Here is a 16,068-nt window from a genome sequence, read left to right as displayed (position 1 = left end):
GGATGAGTTATATGAGTGTGTGCGTAGGGAGCCAAATAACGCGCCCCCCCACCCCCACAAAAAAAACGAAACAAATAACGCTCCCTGCTCCTAACACCAGTGAAGCATGTGTCATTTGAATGATGCTTCCACCACCCTTGAGAATCTTAACCGAGGGCACGATGCCTTTGTTTCCTCAATTCCAGGAGAATGTGAGAGACAAAAGGCGCGGGAGACAGAACAGAGAGGGAGCCAGGGAGACTAAAGGGAGAAAGAGAGATAGAGAGAGAGAGAGAGGTGATTGTAGGGGAGGAAGGGCAAAGGCATTGTAGCTTAAGAAGACTGCGGGAGGCGATTTTGTTTCCCGTGCGAGGGAGAAAGGGAAGGTTGAATTGCTTCTCCCACAGAGCTGTGAAGTTATCTCTGTGCATGGGAGCTAAAGAGGCTCAAGAGAATCATTCCTGCATGTCGGAGGCACTCTAGTGAACTCTGAGCTCCCAACTTAAGGAGCGGCTCGAGCAGGAGCTTTTTCACAACGGATAGCAGCTCAGTTGAGCCTTATATGTCCTAGGTGCAAAAATAAGGCAATGCAACAAGAAGGAAAGATTTTGTGTGCCTAGGTAAAGATTTTAAAACCGATAACTAAGTTAATTTTATACTTTATAATTTCTATGAAATAATTGAAAAAGATTCAAAAACTTGAGATTTAATCTCTAATTTTTGCACATCCTTCTAAATGTCTAGTAAGAACGTCCATTGTTAAAGCAAAAAGATACGAGCTTAAAGCCGATCCCCAATGTAATCAAATTAAATTAGGAAAATACTTGGTCAAACCTTCTTCTATTTGAACATAAGTTACTACTTTAGTTATATATCTTTAATGACTTGAATATAAGTCATATCAACATCTACTCTTTAAAGACTTGAATATAAGTCATATCAACATCTACAATTTTATAAAGTACTTTTATTGGTACCTTATCATACACTTCTTCTAAATCAATAAATTTCATATATAGATCCTCCTTACTCCCTCTGTGCTTCTCTATCAAACCTCTCAATAAATATATAACTTCCATAGTAGATTTGCCCAATATAAATCAAACTTGACTACACAATAATAAATAATGCATGCTTATCCCCAAAAACATATTGATAAGCCACAATGCTTCTTCACCACAAAGCTAGGCTTTGCTTGTGGTGTTCTGTCAAGTAGACTTTTCCGTCCCTTTTTTGTAGGATCCATATGAATGTTCAATTTTATTGTTTTCTTTGTTTTAAAACCCTCGTCTGATAACATGGAATAAACAAAAAAATTGAGATATCATATGAGATGGATTGACGTGAACACCTTTCACTTCTGCTCCACTCCCACTCTAGCTCCCACTCTCGATCTTGCTCCCCACGGGACTCGTGAACCAGTTTAGCAGGGGTCAGTTCAAGATATTCTATTTTGATTATTATTAGGGTTAATTCTGTTTTGTGAAATATAAGCATGCTGTTAATTCCTGATTTTGGGACCTTTTTTATGTTGCAATAGAGAATTTTTTCTTAGTTCTTTCTTGTCGGAGTATTGTATACTAATCTTTTTCAGATGTGCCTATAGCTAGATTGGATCAAAGTGGTGAGCTTGCCCGAAAGTCTGAAGACTTCTACACTACTGATTTCACAACCAATATGCAATTTTTCAGTTCTGGCTCGCTGTCCAATTGCTGAGAATTCCGATTTATTAGTCATCAAAAACCCAGAAATCTTAGTCGCCATCATCTTTTCTCCCTTTTGCCTTATCATATAATTTATCTAACCCCTCCTTTGATCAACAAAAATAAATAAACAAATAAATAAAAACTTCTCTTGCTTGTCCCACATTGTCAAGTAACCCTAGATCCGTGTCATGAATGTTGAAGAAAATCTTTTTCTTTTTTAGACTTTTCTTGGACTTTCTCTTTTTAACTCCCCTCATGAGTTTTTAGTGGCTATGGAGCCAATAAAAGAATATAAAGAAAAAGTTAGCTAATTTAGGCTATAGAAACATAGCACAAACACTTCCTAAGTGTTGTGTGTGTGTGTTTTAAATCCTGTTGCTACATTCTTAGATTATTTGCGTGCAGGGAAACCTTTGAGCTGATTTAATACTTATAATTATTCGATGTTTTTTTTTTCTTAGAAATTATATTATGATACTCTGTCGGTTGGAAAAATATTTCTTTCTGTACTAGCTTTAAAATGAGAAGAGAGAAATTTGCATAAACTAAATATCAGGAGATAAAAACTGCAATATATAAAGATCTTCCAGCTAAAGTATTTTCTTAATCTTCAAGCTGAACTCAAATAATAATATAGTTGTAAACTATGTTTTTATTTTAAATTAAATTGCAATTTATAATGCTGATTTTGTTGCTGATGATTTTCTTATTTAATTTGACAAATGCAAAAAATGCCTGCCTTATGTTTTATAAGTGATGTATGAAGGTTTATATCACTTTTATGTGCAAAATAAGGAGTTGGTTTGCTTTCCTTTTTTAGTGTTATAGTCTAGGCGTTGAAGATGTGGAGATGCTATCAGGTGCAGAGCTTCATGCACGGGATACATTCTTGGTTATGTTAAATGGACTTATACTTGGTAAACACACGCAGCCACAGGTATGCATGCACAATGTTCAGTACGGTTTATATGTTCTGTTGTTTCCTACCACTGGTTTTATTTTGGTCTCTGCTTTTGCAGAAATTTGCTAATTCTATGAGAAAATTACGTAGAAAGAGTCTAATTGGAGAATTTGTGAGCATATTTGTGCATGAACGGCATGTAAGTTTGTTCTCATGCAATTGTTTTTTTTCTCTAAGTTAGTATTAATGTATTTTTGCCTTGTAATTTTAGGAAATAAAGTGTATTTAATTAATTCGAGTTTTCTTAAAAAATTTTAAAAATAAAGCAAAAAATCATTCCGGACATCTACTGAATAGTGCTGCCAGTAAAATCAGTTCGAGTATGTCATTTTTTTTCTTTTTTCCTTGGAAAGAAATAGAACTAATCTCTTTTATTTACTTTCACGGTGCTACAAAGTTAATTGAGAGTTATTTTCTTATAGCGTTATGTAGAACTGCCAAACTGGTTTTCTTTTTTTGATACTAAATATAATTTTGAATGTGTACTGACAATTGTTTTAGTTGCCCAAAAATTTGTTTGATGCCTGAAGATATTTCGGGGATCATGGAGTCCTTTGAAATGTTTATTATCTTGGTTTAGATCATTGAATTGATAGAAGTAAAAAAAAATATAACCCTCCCTACTCAACCACCTGACACTACTTTAAGTTACCAGTAGAGCAAGTTTCTTGGCGTCTTTAGTCAGAATTCCTAAGAGATCTCTGTCTACTTGATAAAAAAGTGTGCAAGCTCCTCTCAAGTCATATTAATTAAAGATTGGAATTCATTCAAGTTTTACTGTTAAACATGAAAGTTCATTTATAGAAAACTATAAAATTAAGACTTCAAGAAAGATGATGTGCTCATGGGGCAAATGAGTCTACTTTGACCGAGTATCCACTTAAAACTCTAATTCTCTTAGTTTTTATTGACCCCATCTTTAAATATGTTTATCGTTGATGACAACATTGTTCATATATTTTTTCTTTAAAATTAATTTGCCATGCAATAATTAAAAATCTAATCTCTAATTTACACTGAAAGCGCTGTGTCTATATTGCCTCGGATGGTGGAAGAGTTTGCCGTCCACTTGTAATTGCTGACAAGGGAGTTTCTAGGATCAAAGAGCATCACATGAAAGAGTTGAGGGTTGGTATAACTACATTTTTTGTTATCTTACAAGTGCACGGTCATTTGTTTTTTTTCTGTTATTGTGACATTTTTCAGTTTTCATTTGAAGGATGGGGTACGTAGCTTTGATGATTTTGTACGAGAAGGCTTGATTGAGTATCTTGATGTCAATGAAGAGAACAATGCTTTGGTATGTAGAAGGTCTTTTCAATTGTCGTAATTATTTCAATTTTTTTATATTTTAAAATTGGAAGTTATTTTCCTAACAGATTGCACTTTATGAGCATGAAATTTACAAAGATGACCATGATAATGATGATTCTGATTTCCAGAAGAGTTCCATTACACATATTGAGATTGAACCATTCACAATTTTAGGGGTGGTTGCGGGATTAATTCCTTATCCACATCACAACCAGTCTCCTCGCAATACGTACCAGGTATAGCAAACTAATGAACTGGTTATTCCTTTTGAAGTCTTGAGATTAATGTTTTTAAATAGTTATTAGTGTTTTCACATTTTTTTCTAATGATAGTGCGCCATGGGAAAGCAGGCGATGGGGAATATTGCTTATAATCAGGCATGTACCTCTCTTGAATTTTTTTTCTTAAAGAACTTCTAGAGTAGTGTTACTTTCATTGTTAGAGAAGTCATATTTTTTTGAAAATCTTTTATGCATATACCTTTCTCTCAAGTTTTGACAATTATTTGGGATGCTTAAGTTAATCTTGACTTGAATTTCTACTACTATTATGATTTTGAGCATAACCTTCAGCATGGATTTTCAATCCTTTTCTTTGTTAGTAATTTACATTAAAAGATAGCTACGTGTACTAACAGTATAATATTATGACACTTCCAGACAGTTTTTAATTTGGTCTTTATTTGGTGTTGTCTAAAAATATTTCTATGATATTTTATTTCTATGCTATGGTTACTTCGATAAAAATTTTAACCAAAATTCACATACGTAGCTCCCAATTCTTATGCAAGTATCTCATACCAAAACTTTAATTTTTACAAACAGAGCTCCTTATCTATGGATGAAAATGTGAATTTCACTGTTTCACACTGGTGAAAAGTGTGAATTGGGTGTTGTGTTTGTAAAAAAGACAATTTTGGTGTGAGATAGGTAAATGCATAAGAATTGGGTGTGGTGTATGTAAATTCTTCAAATTTTAATATAAATATAAGTGAACAGGAATATGAACTTTAAGTCTTCAAAGGATGTTTAGGAGAGAAGTTTTCAAAGGATGTTTATTGATTGATTTACGGTGTATAGAAAATGTTTAAGTTGTTCTTGTATAATTATAAGTTGATTAAAATTACTCTTACAATAATAGGATGTTTACTTGACATTGTTTCCGAGTCTTCAGCTTGCAAGAAAGTTTTGATGCATTTTGTTTTTGTATTGATATGGGGTGGTTTAGTAATTAGCGTGTTAATCTTAGTGAGATCAAAAACTTTTTTATTGTCAGATGATTTTATTTATACTATTTTGATGTGTACAAATATACTTAGAAACATACTTTAATACAGTCAATCCAATTTTCTCTATTGTTGTTCATGAATATGTATAGAAGACAACTAAATCTTTAAAAAATTGTGAAAAAATTGTTATTATGAGAGAATTCAACATGATAGTTTAGGTGCATTTTGAACTCGATCACCTTAGAAGGTATTCTATTAATCGAGCAAGTTGAGATTAAGATTTGTTTTCAATATCCTTTTGGAACTTGATTTAGGAAGTGAAGAGCTTTGGTTATCTCAAAGTGATTTTTTACTTTTTCTTTAAACCATCTCATTTTATTGTGGGGTATTAAGACATCAAGATTGATGAATAATGACTTCTTTTATGATGATAAGAGATAAGGTCTGGTTTAAAAATTCTATTGCATTATTTTTCCATTTTTTTTTTTAATTTTGACACTAAATTTATTATTCATCTTGGTGATGCTAATAGAGTATAATTGAAATTTAATTTTTATTTGATAAGATATTGATGTGGGAGCGTCTCTCTCTTATGAGTGGGACTCGGAATCGTCTCCGACTTCCGAAGCGGGATTTCACAAGTGCGAAGTGGCTTGGTCTGTTCTAGGAGGGCCAATTGAAACTTCCTTTATGTGGATTTCCCTCCTATTTGGAATGGGAGCCACTCCTATTTACCCTAAATTTATAAATATGTTATTTTCATATTTTTAGGTCAGTTTTGGATTGTATTTTTGTCAGGACAACCGTCAGTGTTTAGGTTTGTATCCAAAGGCGTGTGGTGCTCCGACTGTAGCTCATCCGAAGTGGTGTTCTCTTTCGAAGAGATCAAGTGTTGCTACAGCTTTAGCTCGTCCTTGCGGGGGTATTTATCTCTGACTTTTTCATCCTTTGCATTCCTCCCCTCATTTCTATTGTTGTCTTTTCTCGATGTCGGAACCACTAGATAGCAATCTTGTTGTTGTTCTGACTTTTTCATCCTTTGCATTCCTCCCCTCATTTTTATTGTTGTCTTTTCTCGATGTCGGAACCACTAGATAGCAATCTTGTTGTTGTTCTACAACTCAAACCAATGGCCATCATCTTTTACACCTTGCGGCCATTCATTCCAACCGCTCATCTTCGTTGTCCGACCATCCCACATGATGTCGTAGCCTCTGGACAACCCTTTCTTTGTTGTCTCGTAGTCCCACACATTCCCTGTTGTTGCCAACGTCATTCCCACGCATTGTCGCTGCTTGAACAACTGCTTCTGGCTCTTATTTGTTGTTCTAACCCAACAACCAGCAGCTGCTTGTTGTCTTTCAGTCGGCCAACCTCCAACATTGTCCATCGCAGTACCCCACAACTTTCCCTTCCTTCTACAACCATCCTTCTCTTGATCACCTTCCTGCTGCTCCACTCACCAAAACAACTACCACTTTTAGATATATTTAGTTGTGTTTTCTTTATTTGTTGTTGTATTTTCTTATCAAGTGTGTGGTTGTAACCGCTTATTGCTCTTTTTTGTAATAATATTTGTGTTTCTATTGTTGTTTTGGGATAACTCTTGGTATCATTTGGTATCAAAGCTAGCCTCCTTATTCCTATCCTTAGGTTTCGAGCATCCAACAATACCTTACTCAACATTCACACAAAAATTTTCTCCTTCGCTGATTTTTCAAACGAGCCTCCCAAAAATTTTCTTTTCCACTCTACATCATCCATATACACCCTCTTTCACCTACCCAAACACAAATTCTAATCATGTCACCGAAGAGATAAGCGTTGAACTCTAATTAGGAGTATAACATGGAAGAGATCAGTGACAACTCTATCGAATGTTACAACTGCCCGATAAAATTGTGGAATGAAGACCATCCATAGGGGTCACCCAAACTTCATTTGATTCCAAAGATGATGAACCACCGCCCCACAGATTTGGCTTGAAATATCAGAGTATGGAATCTTAAATTAAATGTGGATTTGACATCTTTTGATGGTGACTTGGATTTGGACGGGTGGCTCTAGTTCATGGATTTTCTTTGTACACCTGGACATCCCACATGTCAGAATGGTGAAATTAGCCTCCGACAAGTTAAAAAGAGGGCATTATTTTGGTGGAAAACTTTTCAGCACCTACGCCAGCTTGAAAAAAATGAGAAGATCACTACCTGGTCTAAGCTGAAATGAGAGATGCAGTGTCAGTATCTATTAGTTCATTACAAACGGGATGTTCAAACTTTAGCTTCAAATGTGGAGAGACAATATTACTGGGCGACTGCCACATTTTACATGTAGGGTTCAACATCAAGTTTCTACAGCCCGAGTACACCCAAGGGAGCATTCATGTCAACCCCTCTTGAGGAGAACTAGTTCAGAGTAGAGAATAGATGGAGCCTACAAATTATTCCCAAATCCATCACAGCCAGAAAGTGTTTCAAGTGCTTCAGATTTAGGTGTATTGAATTAGACCGCACAATCAGGAGAATGATCTCTTTTACTGATTAGGGAAAATTTGAAGAAATAAACGATGATCCGAGAGAAGATGAAGATTTCAGAGAGGATTTTCAACTGCCAACCGACAAGGAAGAGACTGATGATTTCAGCTGATCCCATGAGAGCAACTCAAACCAAATTAACAGTAGCTTCTCTAAAAGGTATTGAGTTTGAGGTAATAGACATTGATGCAGAGTATGAGATCTTGGTGCCTCAAACTATTTTTTTTATTGGCGTTGAGCATTAGAAGGATTTGAGTTTGATGTTCAAAAGAATCATGAGTTTGAGGAGTTGATATCAGATATAGGACAACCTCAATAGTAGAATTTCATATTTTTCAGCTATATAGTCTACTTCTTGAATTGCTCCAACTAAGAAAGATTTAATATGTTAGAGACTTCTTGAATTGCTCCAACTAAAAAAGATTTAATATGTTAGAGACGAGACTTGTGAGCCACTTGTGGAGGACTATGTTATTCATATATTAAATTCAAATCATAAATGTACCCACCAATAGATGGCTAGACGGGAGGGATGAACCCTATCTTTAAAAATTGCCTTAGGAGCTTGATGGGGAAGAAAATCCTACAATTAGATTCAGGTTCTACTAGAGAAGAAGAGGAATTTCCTGAGTGGTTTCTATTAAGTGTTTCCTAGCTTGCCATAAACTTTGTCCCAGTGTTGATTACTCATTACATATTTTTTTACCAGATACACCCGGACAAGTACGAATAGTGAAAGAAGTCAATTACATATTTGATGACTTGAGACTTGGTTTGTGAGGATATCCATCCACGTACAGTTTCAATTTTGATGGTTGCAAAGGAGGACAAATAGTTATTTTTCAAGATGTACTTTGGAATTATGACACCTACATGATTGATTTTTTTGGGAGATTGTAATGTTTCTAATACTTTCAATGTGTCCGATTTAACTCCATATTAGGAGAAGACAAAAGCTTCGATGAATGAGATCAAAGCTCTCCAACTCCGAGAGACTGATTTGGGATTTCACGAGTGTGGTTTGGACCGGTCAAGGAGGGCTGATTGACACTTCCTTTATTTAGATTTCCCCCCTATTTGGAGTGGGTTTTACTCATATTTATCTTATGTCTATAAATATGTTTTTGTATTTTAGGTTAGTTTTGGATTGTGTTGTCTGGACAATCGTCAGCGTTTGGGTTTGGACCTGTCAAGGAGGATCGGTTGACACTTCCTTTATTTGGATTTCCCCCCTAATTGGAGCGGGTTTTACTCCTATTTATCTTTTGTCTATAAATATATTTTTGTATTTTAGGCTAGTTTTGGATTGTGTTTCTGTCGGGACAGTCGTCAACGTCTACGTTTTCCCCTTCTAGGGTTTTGTTCAAAGGCTAGTGGCACTCTCATTCTCATGGGTGTATTTTTTCTTACTTTTTCATCCTCAACATTCCTCCTCTTGCTGTCGTCCTTGCTGCTAGAACAACCAAAGAATAACCCTTTTGCCGTCCCGCAACTCCTACCACCGGCCACCACCTCGTCCACCTTGTTGTCATTCATCCTAGCCGCTCTTCTTCACAGTCCAGCCATCCCCCTCCTTGTCACAGTCTCGTGACATCCCTTCCTTTGTTGTTCCGCAGTTCCAGCATTCCCCGCTCGCTGACGCCGTCGTTCCCGCTATCTACCACCGTCATTCTGGCTCGCCGCCATTCCCCGATCAGCCGCTCTTGATTATTTGTTATTGTTCCAGCCTTTCAACCAGCCCATGTTTGTTGTCTTTCAGTCGACCAACTTCTACCTTTCCCCATCACAGTCCTCAGCAACTTCCCTTTCCTTCTACAACCATCCACTGCCTCGTTAACTTCCTCCTGTCATCCACTTACCAAATTGACCGCCACTTTTGAATACATTTAGATTTGTTTGCTTGGTTTGTTGTTGTACTTCCTTGTCAAATATGTATGATTGTAACCACTTATTGCCCTTTTCAGTAATAATATGTGCTCCTTTAATTGTTAGGTTAACTCCAGTATTAGATATACTAACACCATATGTATACAATCTTCAATAAATGTTATAAATCATTTGACTCTAGATATGTCAAGGATTTTTTATGCTCCCCAAATATCAAAATCGAGTAACATAGAAATAATATGTGATCAACTTTTTTTTTATAGTAAATGATACTTTTTGATGTTTAGCAATTTCATAAGTTATATAATGAACTTTTCATCTTCAATGTCTTTGAATAATGTTAGGAACATATGTATTTGGATTTTAATAAGTGGATGTCTAGTTATATAATGTTGATTCCAAATAATATTTTAATAGAAAGACGTTGATTCATGCAACCATTATTATTTACCAGAAGGCATATTCTATCATTTTCTCTAATTTGCTCAATCATTTCTCTTGTAATTAAGTAATGTAAAACACAAGATTGGTACCATCTAGGTTTGATTTTAATTTATTTTATGTGTAAGCTCTATTTTAAGAGGCGTTTGTGGGGTGCATCTGGGGACAAGGCATGGGTAGTGGCGTGAGTCAAGCTGACTCATGAGCCAACTCGAGCTCGGTTAGATAAGTGGCATGTGAACTGAGCTCGATAAGCTAGCAAGCCAAGCTCAAGCTAGCTCTAACACAACTCGTTAGCTTCTTAGCGGGCTTGTTTAAAAAATTTTAATATAAAATATATTCAATTGAAAGAGTTTATCTTTAAAGTATTAAAAATGTTTAAAAAATAATTTTTTGTATTTTATATTAAGTGATTTCTTATGATTTCTTCATAATTGTCCATTTATTTATCATTTTATTATAGCATTCTCAAATTAGTATTAATCTCTCCTTTATAATAAAAAAATCAGCTCGATCATGAACCTGATAAAGTTAATCAAGCTCAAACCAAGAGTGGCTCAAGCTCAACCTCGACTCGTTTGCACCCCTAAGCGCGAGCCAGTTCGCCCCAAGCCCACGAGTGGGCATGATCCTCATGGAGCTTATGAACCAGATCACCATATACGAGCCGAGAGCTCAATTTGCACCCCACTGGGGTGTACATCTCACTGTTTAAGTAAATAAAACAGAAAAAGATCCCTAATTTCCCACGCATACTGCAACAAAAGTCAATTGCACAGTCGTCTACTTCGTCTCTCCCATAGTCACGCACAAACGATTTTGTAACCATTTTTTCATCTCTTACATGGAGAAGATCCCGTAATAGTTGCATGGTCTCTCGTATGAAGATGGTCTTGCAGGAAGACGATCTCGTAGTCTTTATTTCATCCCTAGTACGCAGATGATCCCGCGACAGACGATCACACCTGCTTCCTCTCTTCCGCAAAGCTTCCTCTCTCCGACAATGCTTCCTCTCTTCCACAGAGCATCTTTCTCCCACATGCCACTGCTTAATTTACTCGTTAAGCAAATTACACACGAGTTTTAAGGTTTTATAAGGAATTAATAGATCATGTCACTGTAGCTATAGTGGGTTAATGTAGCTGCAGTAATTTCATTATTTTTTACTTAATTTTTTTAATGTGTAAGGTTAGTTGTTAACTTGTAATAGAAGGGGTGATTGTATGACTAGTAGTAGTTACACTAGCAAGAACTTTGCATGATAATATACAATAAACACATACAATGAAAAGTATTTCAGATATAAGTTTTGCAATCAAGTGTATAATAAAATAATAAACAGAATGAAGCAACATCTTTGCCGACACACACAATGATATAAACTATGCACTAAAGCCGCCACTGAAGTGCAAGAGAAATGCAAAAAAAAAAAATCATAGACAAAGATGCAAAAGTCAAAACACAATGTGACAGTATATTAAGTGACATTAGAAGTAGCGTAATGAATATTTGTGACGGCCAAAATGCCACTAATTCATCGTTACTGAACTTCTCTCAAAGGCCACCTAGAGTTAGAGGTCTAATGGATTCTTTCACCACAACACAAGCAAGGAATTCAACTCTAAATTCGCCTAGAGTTAGAGGTCTAATGGATTCTTTCACCACAGCACAAGCAAGGAATTCAACTCTAAATTCGAAGTGGAAAAAAGATGAATGAAAAGAAGTATTTGGGGCAATTGGTAGATTCTGCTACTTAGTCGGATTGACATTTAATATCTCTATATTTGAAGTAGTTGCTAACTTTGGCCCTGGTTTTACTCCTACAATGCATGGATTAAGAAATTGGATACTCAAAGATGAAGTTGTTGCAAACAATAAGTTGCTAGAGGAGCTTAAAAAGACATGGAGTAAATATGAGCACTCGATTTTATCAGATGGTTGGACAACTGGAAAAAGTATTACTTTGATCAACTTTCTTATTAATAGTTCAACTATGACTTTTTTCATAAATCTGTGGTTATTTTTAATGTTATAAAGAATGACGAGTTATTATTCACTTATTTAGATGATGCGATTGAGAAAGTAGGAGAAAATAATGTGGTGCAAACTATAATGGATTATAGATGAAATTATGTGAATGCCGGTATAATGGTAATGGGAAGAAACATCTTTATAGGACACCTTTTGTAGCATATTGTATTGATTTATTGTTAGAATATATTGGAAAGCTAGAAGATATTGGAAAGTTGAAGATTCACGAAAACACACTTGCAAAAACAAGACAAATTGTCAAATTCATTTATGGGAAAACATAGGTTATTGACTTGATGAGATCATTTACAATGGAGAGGGAACTCATATGTCCTGCCATCACTTAGTTTGCTACTATAGATTTGACTCATCAAAGCATTTACAGGCAACCACTTCAGGTAATGTTCTCCTCAGAAGCTTGGTGCTCTAGTCAATGGACTAAGAAGACAAAAGAGATAAAAGTTCAAGTTGTTATTTTATTTGATCCATAATTTTGGGGTCATCTTGCTTACTGTATCAATAGTGTTGTACCTTTTGTAAATATTCTAAGAGAGTTTGACTCGGAAGAAATACCAGCCATGTTTTTATTTATGAGCTAATGGATTCAACATAAGAAAAATTGCTTTTAATCGTGGGCATAATGAAAAGAAGTAAGGACCTATTTGGATGAAAATTGATGCAAGATGGGAAGTCCAACTTCATAAATCATTACATGCAGCTGATTATTATTTATACTCCCAATTGCACTTTGAAAATAATTTTTCTAATGATGAAGAGGTGAAGCAAAGGTTAATTGCTTTTATGTAAAGAATGTGGGATTATGAAGAACGCCTAAGAGCTGATATTCAACTAGACTTGTATGATAACTTAAGAGAAGATTTTGAGAGTAGAGTTTCTATGGACTCAAGAAAGTTAAGATCTCCATTTGGAAAAATGTGTGCGTTAACGAATTTTGATGTTCAAGTTTTTAGCCTCACTTGCAATTCATTAGGTTGTAAAAAAAATTGGAACACTTTTGAATCGGTATTATTTTTTTTTTCCTTAAAATTATTATTATTTTCTTTCATAATCACCTCTTAAAAATAATGTTTTAATCTTAGATTCATACTAAGAACAAGAACATGTTGGAGCACAAGAGGTTGAAAGCTCTAGTGTATGTAAAATATAATTCTAGATTGAGGGAGAAAAGTATAAGAAGAAAGTCAGTCTTCGATCCAATATTGATAAATGATAGACGCTGATGATGAATAGATTGTTGAGAAAGAAGATCCATTGCTTTCACAAGGATCTTCTTGGGTGAATTAAGAACAAGTATTTGATGTTGATGTAATCTGAAATCTGCCCATAACTACTGCAAATGAAGAATCACAAAATAATACACAAGGAAGAAATGATACTTTTATAATATATTCTCATAGAAAAGGAAGTTGAATGAAAGAAAAAATAAGTTTCATATTTACATTTACTTGTCCTTTATATAATTATGCATTCTTACAGAAAAAAGATTCTAAATATTTACGAATGTTATTTTATTTATTTTTATAATTTAGGCAACAATGATAAGAAGAAACAAATTGTGAATGCACCTAAGATTAAGCATGATGATAACTTCAATGAAGTGGACGGTGAATGTAGACAATATGAGGGACCTGTTGTGATTTGGACACAACTATTGATGAAGAGGAAAATTTTGAGGATGAATTTGAAGAATGAATAACATTCAAGGATTGAGATCAATTAAACACAAGCTTATTTTGGCTCTAACATGTTTACTTCTTTTGATATGTTTCTACTTTTTGTGGTGGATTTATGTTAATATCTTAAAACAATTAATACTAGAAAATTTTTTTGAAATTGAACGAGTATAAGTTTTTTTAAGGTCTCTTAATAATTTTGTTATTAGGCACAACTAGGTTTTTTTTTTGTTTTTTAATATTTATATTTCTTTTTTCTTTATACTGTGAGGCCTAAGCCGGACACCTTAGGGATGACGTCTCACCCGATAACAGCTAAAACGCCTCGCCCAACACCCACGCCTTTTAATACATTGTGTGTAAGTAAGAGATTTATAACAAAAATGAGGGTCATGTTGCATTTTATAGAGTTTGAGGAGAAGGAAATTGTAAATACTCTCTTTTTCTGCAATAGTTGTTTGTGGTTAGTGAGCATCAACTATTTTGTTTTTTTAATACTACATAAGGCTTTTAGGTTTGTATGTTTTCAACAAAGTTTGTTATATGGTTGGCTGCCCTCGAGTTTGTTATCAATCTTAGTATTGGAGGATCTATTTGAGGCATTAAAAAATCAAAGATTATAAACTTCACTATTATTTAGCTTGAGAGCATGACCATTATGACTTCTCTAGAGAACAAGGAAGGTTTTTAGCCAATCAGTTTTTTTACTGAATTGAATACTTCAGTCTCTATGAAATGATATATCTTATTTGTTTACTTTCTCTGCATCCAATTGCCGCAAAATTATTTCCGTAGTAATGGAGGATCAAACACTTAGTTGTGGTATAAGAATGACAACATTTTAAATAATATCTAATTATTTGAGTATGCACGACAGATCATAAGATAATTATGGAACCTCTCGTATAATGCAAAAAACATGTAGTTATCTTGAATAGGTAAATATATGTTGTTAAATTTGTCATAACATCTTATATCATTAGCATGCTCAATTTGAGAAAAATTATAATAGCATGCGCATACAAGTCTAATGTCATCGTTGGAATTTATCAAGCAACAGACGTAAGACTAGTTTGGTCTCTATACTAGAGAAAGAGATTGATTACGTCACACCGTAATGGAGATCAACCTCATAATGGATTCCTTGCTCAAATTTTAATCTTTGGATTACAACCTATGAAAACTCTAATATCTTCGAGTTACACTAATTCTAACTCATCAACTTAAATCTAATAAAAATAACATCGAAATGTATTTTTAACCTCATAATATTCACTCTTAGAAATCTTTAATCCTTCAAACGTCAAACTAAGCTCAAATAGTTGAAAAATAACAAAAAAATATGGATTTGTTTCTCTAACCTAGCACTTATCTTTCTTCTCCTGGCAAGCCCGAACCACAATAAAATTTGAAATATTATTGTTGAATTTCAAAAAAGATTACAACCTGAAGACTTGTGACAATTAGAAAGACAACAAACAAACAATAAAAGAGACTCTAGGGTGAGGACAAATATGGCGGGTTGCGGTTAAGTGAAAGGGATGTGAGGTTGAGAGGTGGTGGCAACAATAAAAATGTGGGGAAGCCGGTTAGCAGTGGTAGGATGTTTGCGGGGCGGCTGGAAACAGGGGTGTGGGGGATGGTTAACCGCAACAGAACTGGAAGGGAGAGGCTTGACGACTGTTGGAGGTAGAGAGGAAGAAAACTTTGGCGGCTAGAATAGACAGGAAGGTGTCGTGGTAGCTGGAAGGGGGCAATAAAGCTTGTTGCAGCAGGGAGGATGCAGGAGTAGTTGACGACAGTGGGGAATGGGTCGAGATAGTCACCATCTCGAAGCAGGATACTGTCGAAGCACCACATGGCCGTCGGATACAGTCCTAGCTAGGGTAAAAGCAAAAATCGACAATCAGAAACAATACCAAAACTATCCTAAGAAAGAAAAACAAGATATTTATAATAGCTAGATAGAATAGGAACGGAAGGCCTCTCCCTTTTGGGCTGCAAATTGAAAAGGAAAGGGGTGGCGGGCGACACATAGAGAAGGAAAGGTGGCGGGCGACACAGAGAAGGAAAGGTGTGGGCGGCAAACAAAGAAGGAAAGAACGCATGGAGCGGTAACTCCAGCTCCCGCTCACGACAGGTCGTCCCGTCCAATCACCCAGCTAGACCTGCTCCCTCCTGAACCCTTCATTTCATGCTTCAAGCCCTGCGTCACTGTCTCTGATGGGTCACGGTAAGTGACGAGATGCTGCTTTGAGTTAAGCTTGTATATATATATATATATATATAT

General features: G+C 35.3%; 1 protein-coding gene across 2 annotated transcripts in view; it reads left to right on the top strand.

The window, feature by feature from the left end:
* LOC110021985 (DNA-directed RNA polymerase III subunit 2) overlaps positions 1-16,068 on the top strand; it is a 171,106-nt gene that overhangs the window by 108,207 nt on the left and 46,831 nt on the right. For both annotated transcript variants that reach the window (XM_020720733.1, XM_020720734.1), the window contains 6 exons: positions 2,506-2,622; positions 2,705-2,785; positions 3,670-3,774; positions 3,866-3,946; positions 4,026-4,196; positions 4,293-4,337. In XM_020720733.1, coding sequence (XP_020576392.1) covers positions 2,506-2,622; positions 2,705-2,785; positions 3,670-3,774; positions 3,866-3,946; positions 4,026-4,196; positions 4,293-4,337 — 600 coding nt within the window. The remainder of the gene's footprint in view (positions 1-2,505; positions 2,623-2,704; positions 2,786-3,669; positions 3,775-3,865; positions 3,947-4,025; positions 4,197-4,292; positions 4,338-16,068) is intronic.

Source organism: Phalaenopsis equestris, unplaced genomic scaffold, assembly GCF_001263595.1.
Source record: "Phalaenopsis equestris unplaced genomic scaffold, ASM126359v1 Scaffold000159, whole genome shotgun sequence".
Lineage (NCBI taxonomy): Eukaryota > Viridiplantae > Streptophyta > Magnoliopsida > Asparagales > Orchidaceae > Phalaenopsis > Phalaenopsis equestris.
The sequence above is the reverse complement of the archived record's forward strand: the minus strand, read 5'-3'. Positions and strand labels throughout refer to the sequence as shown.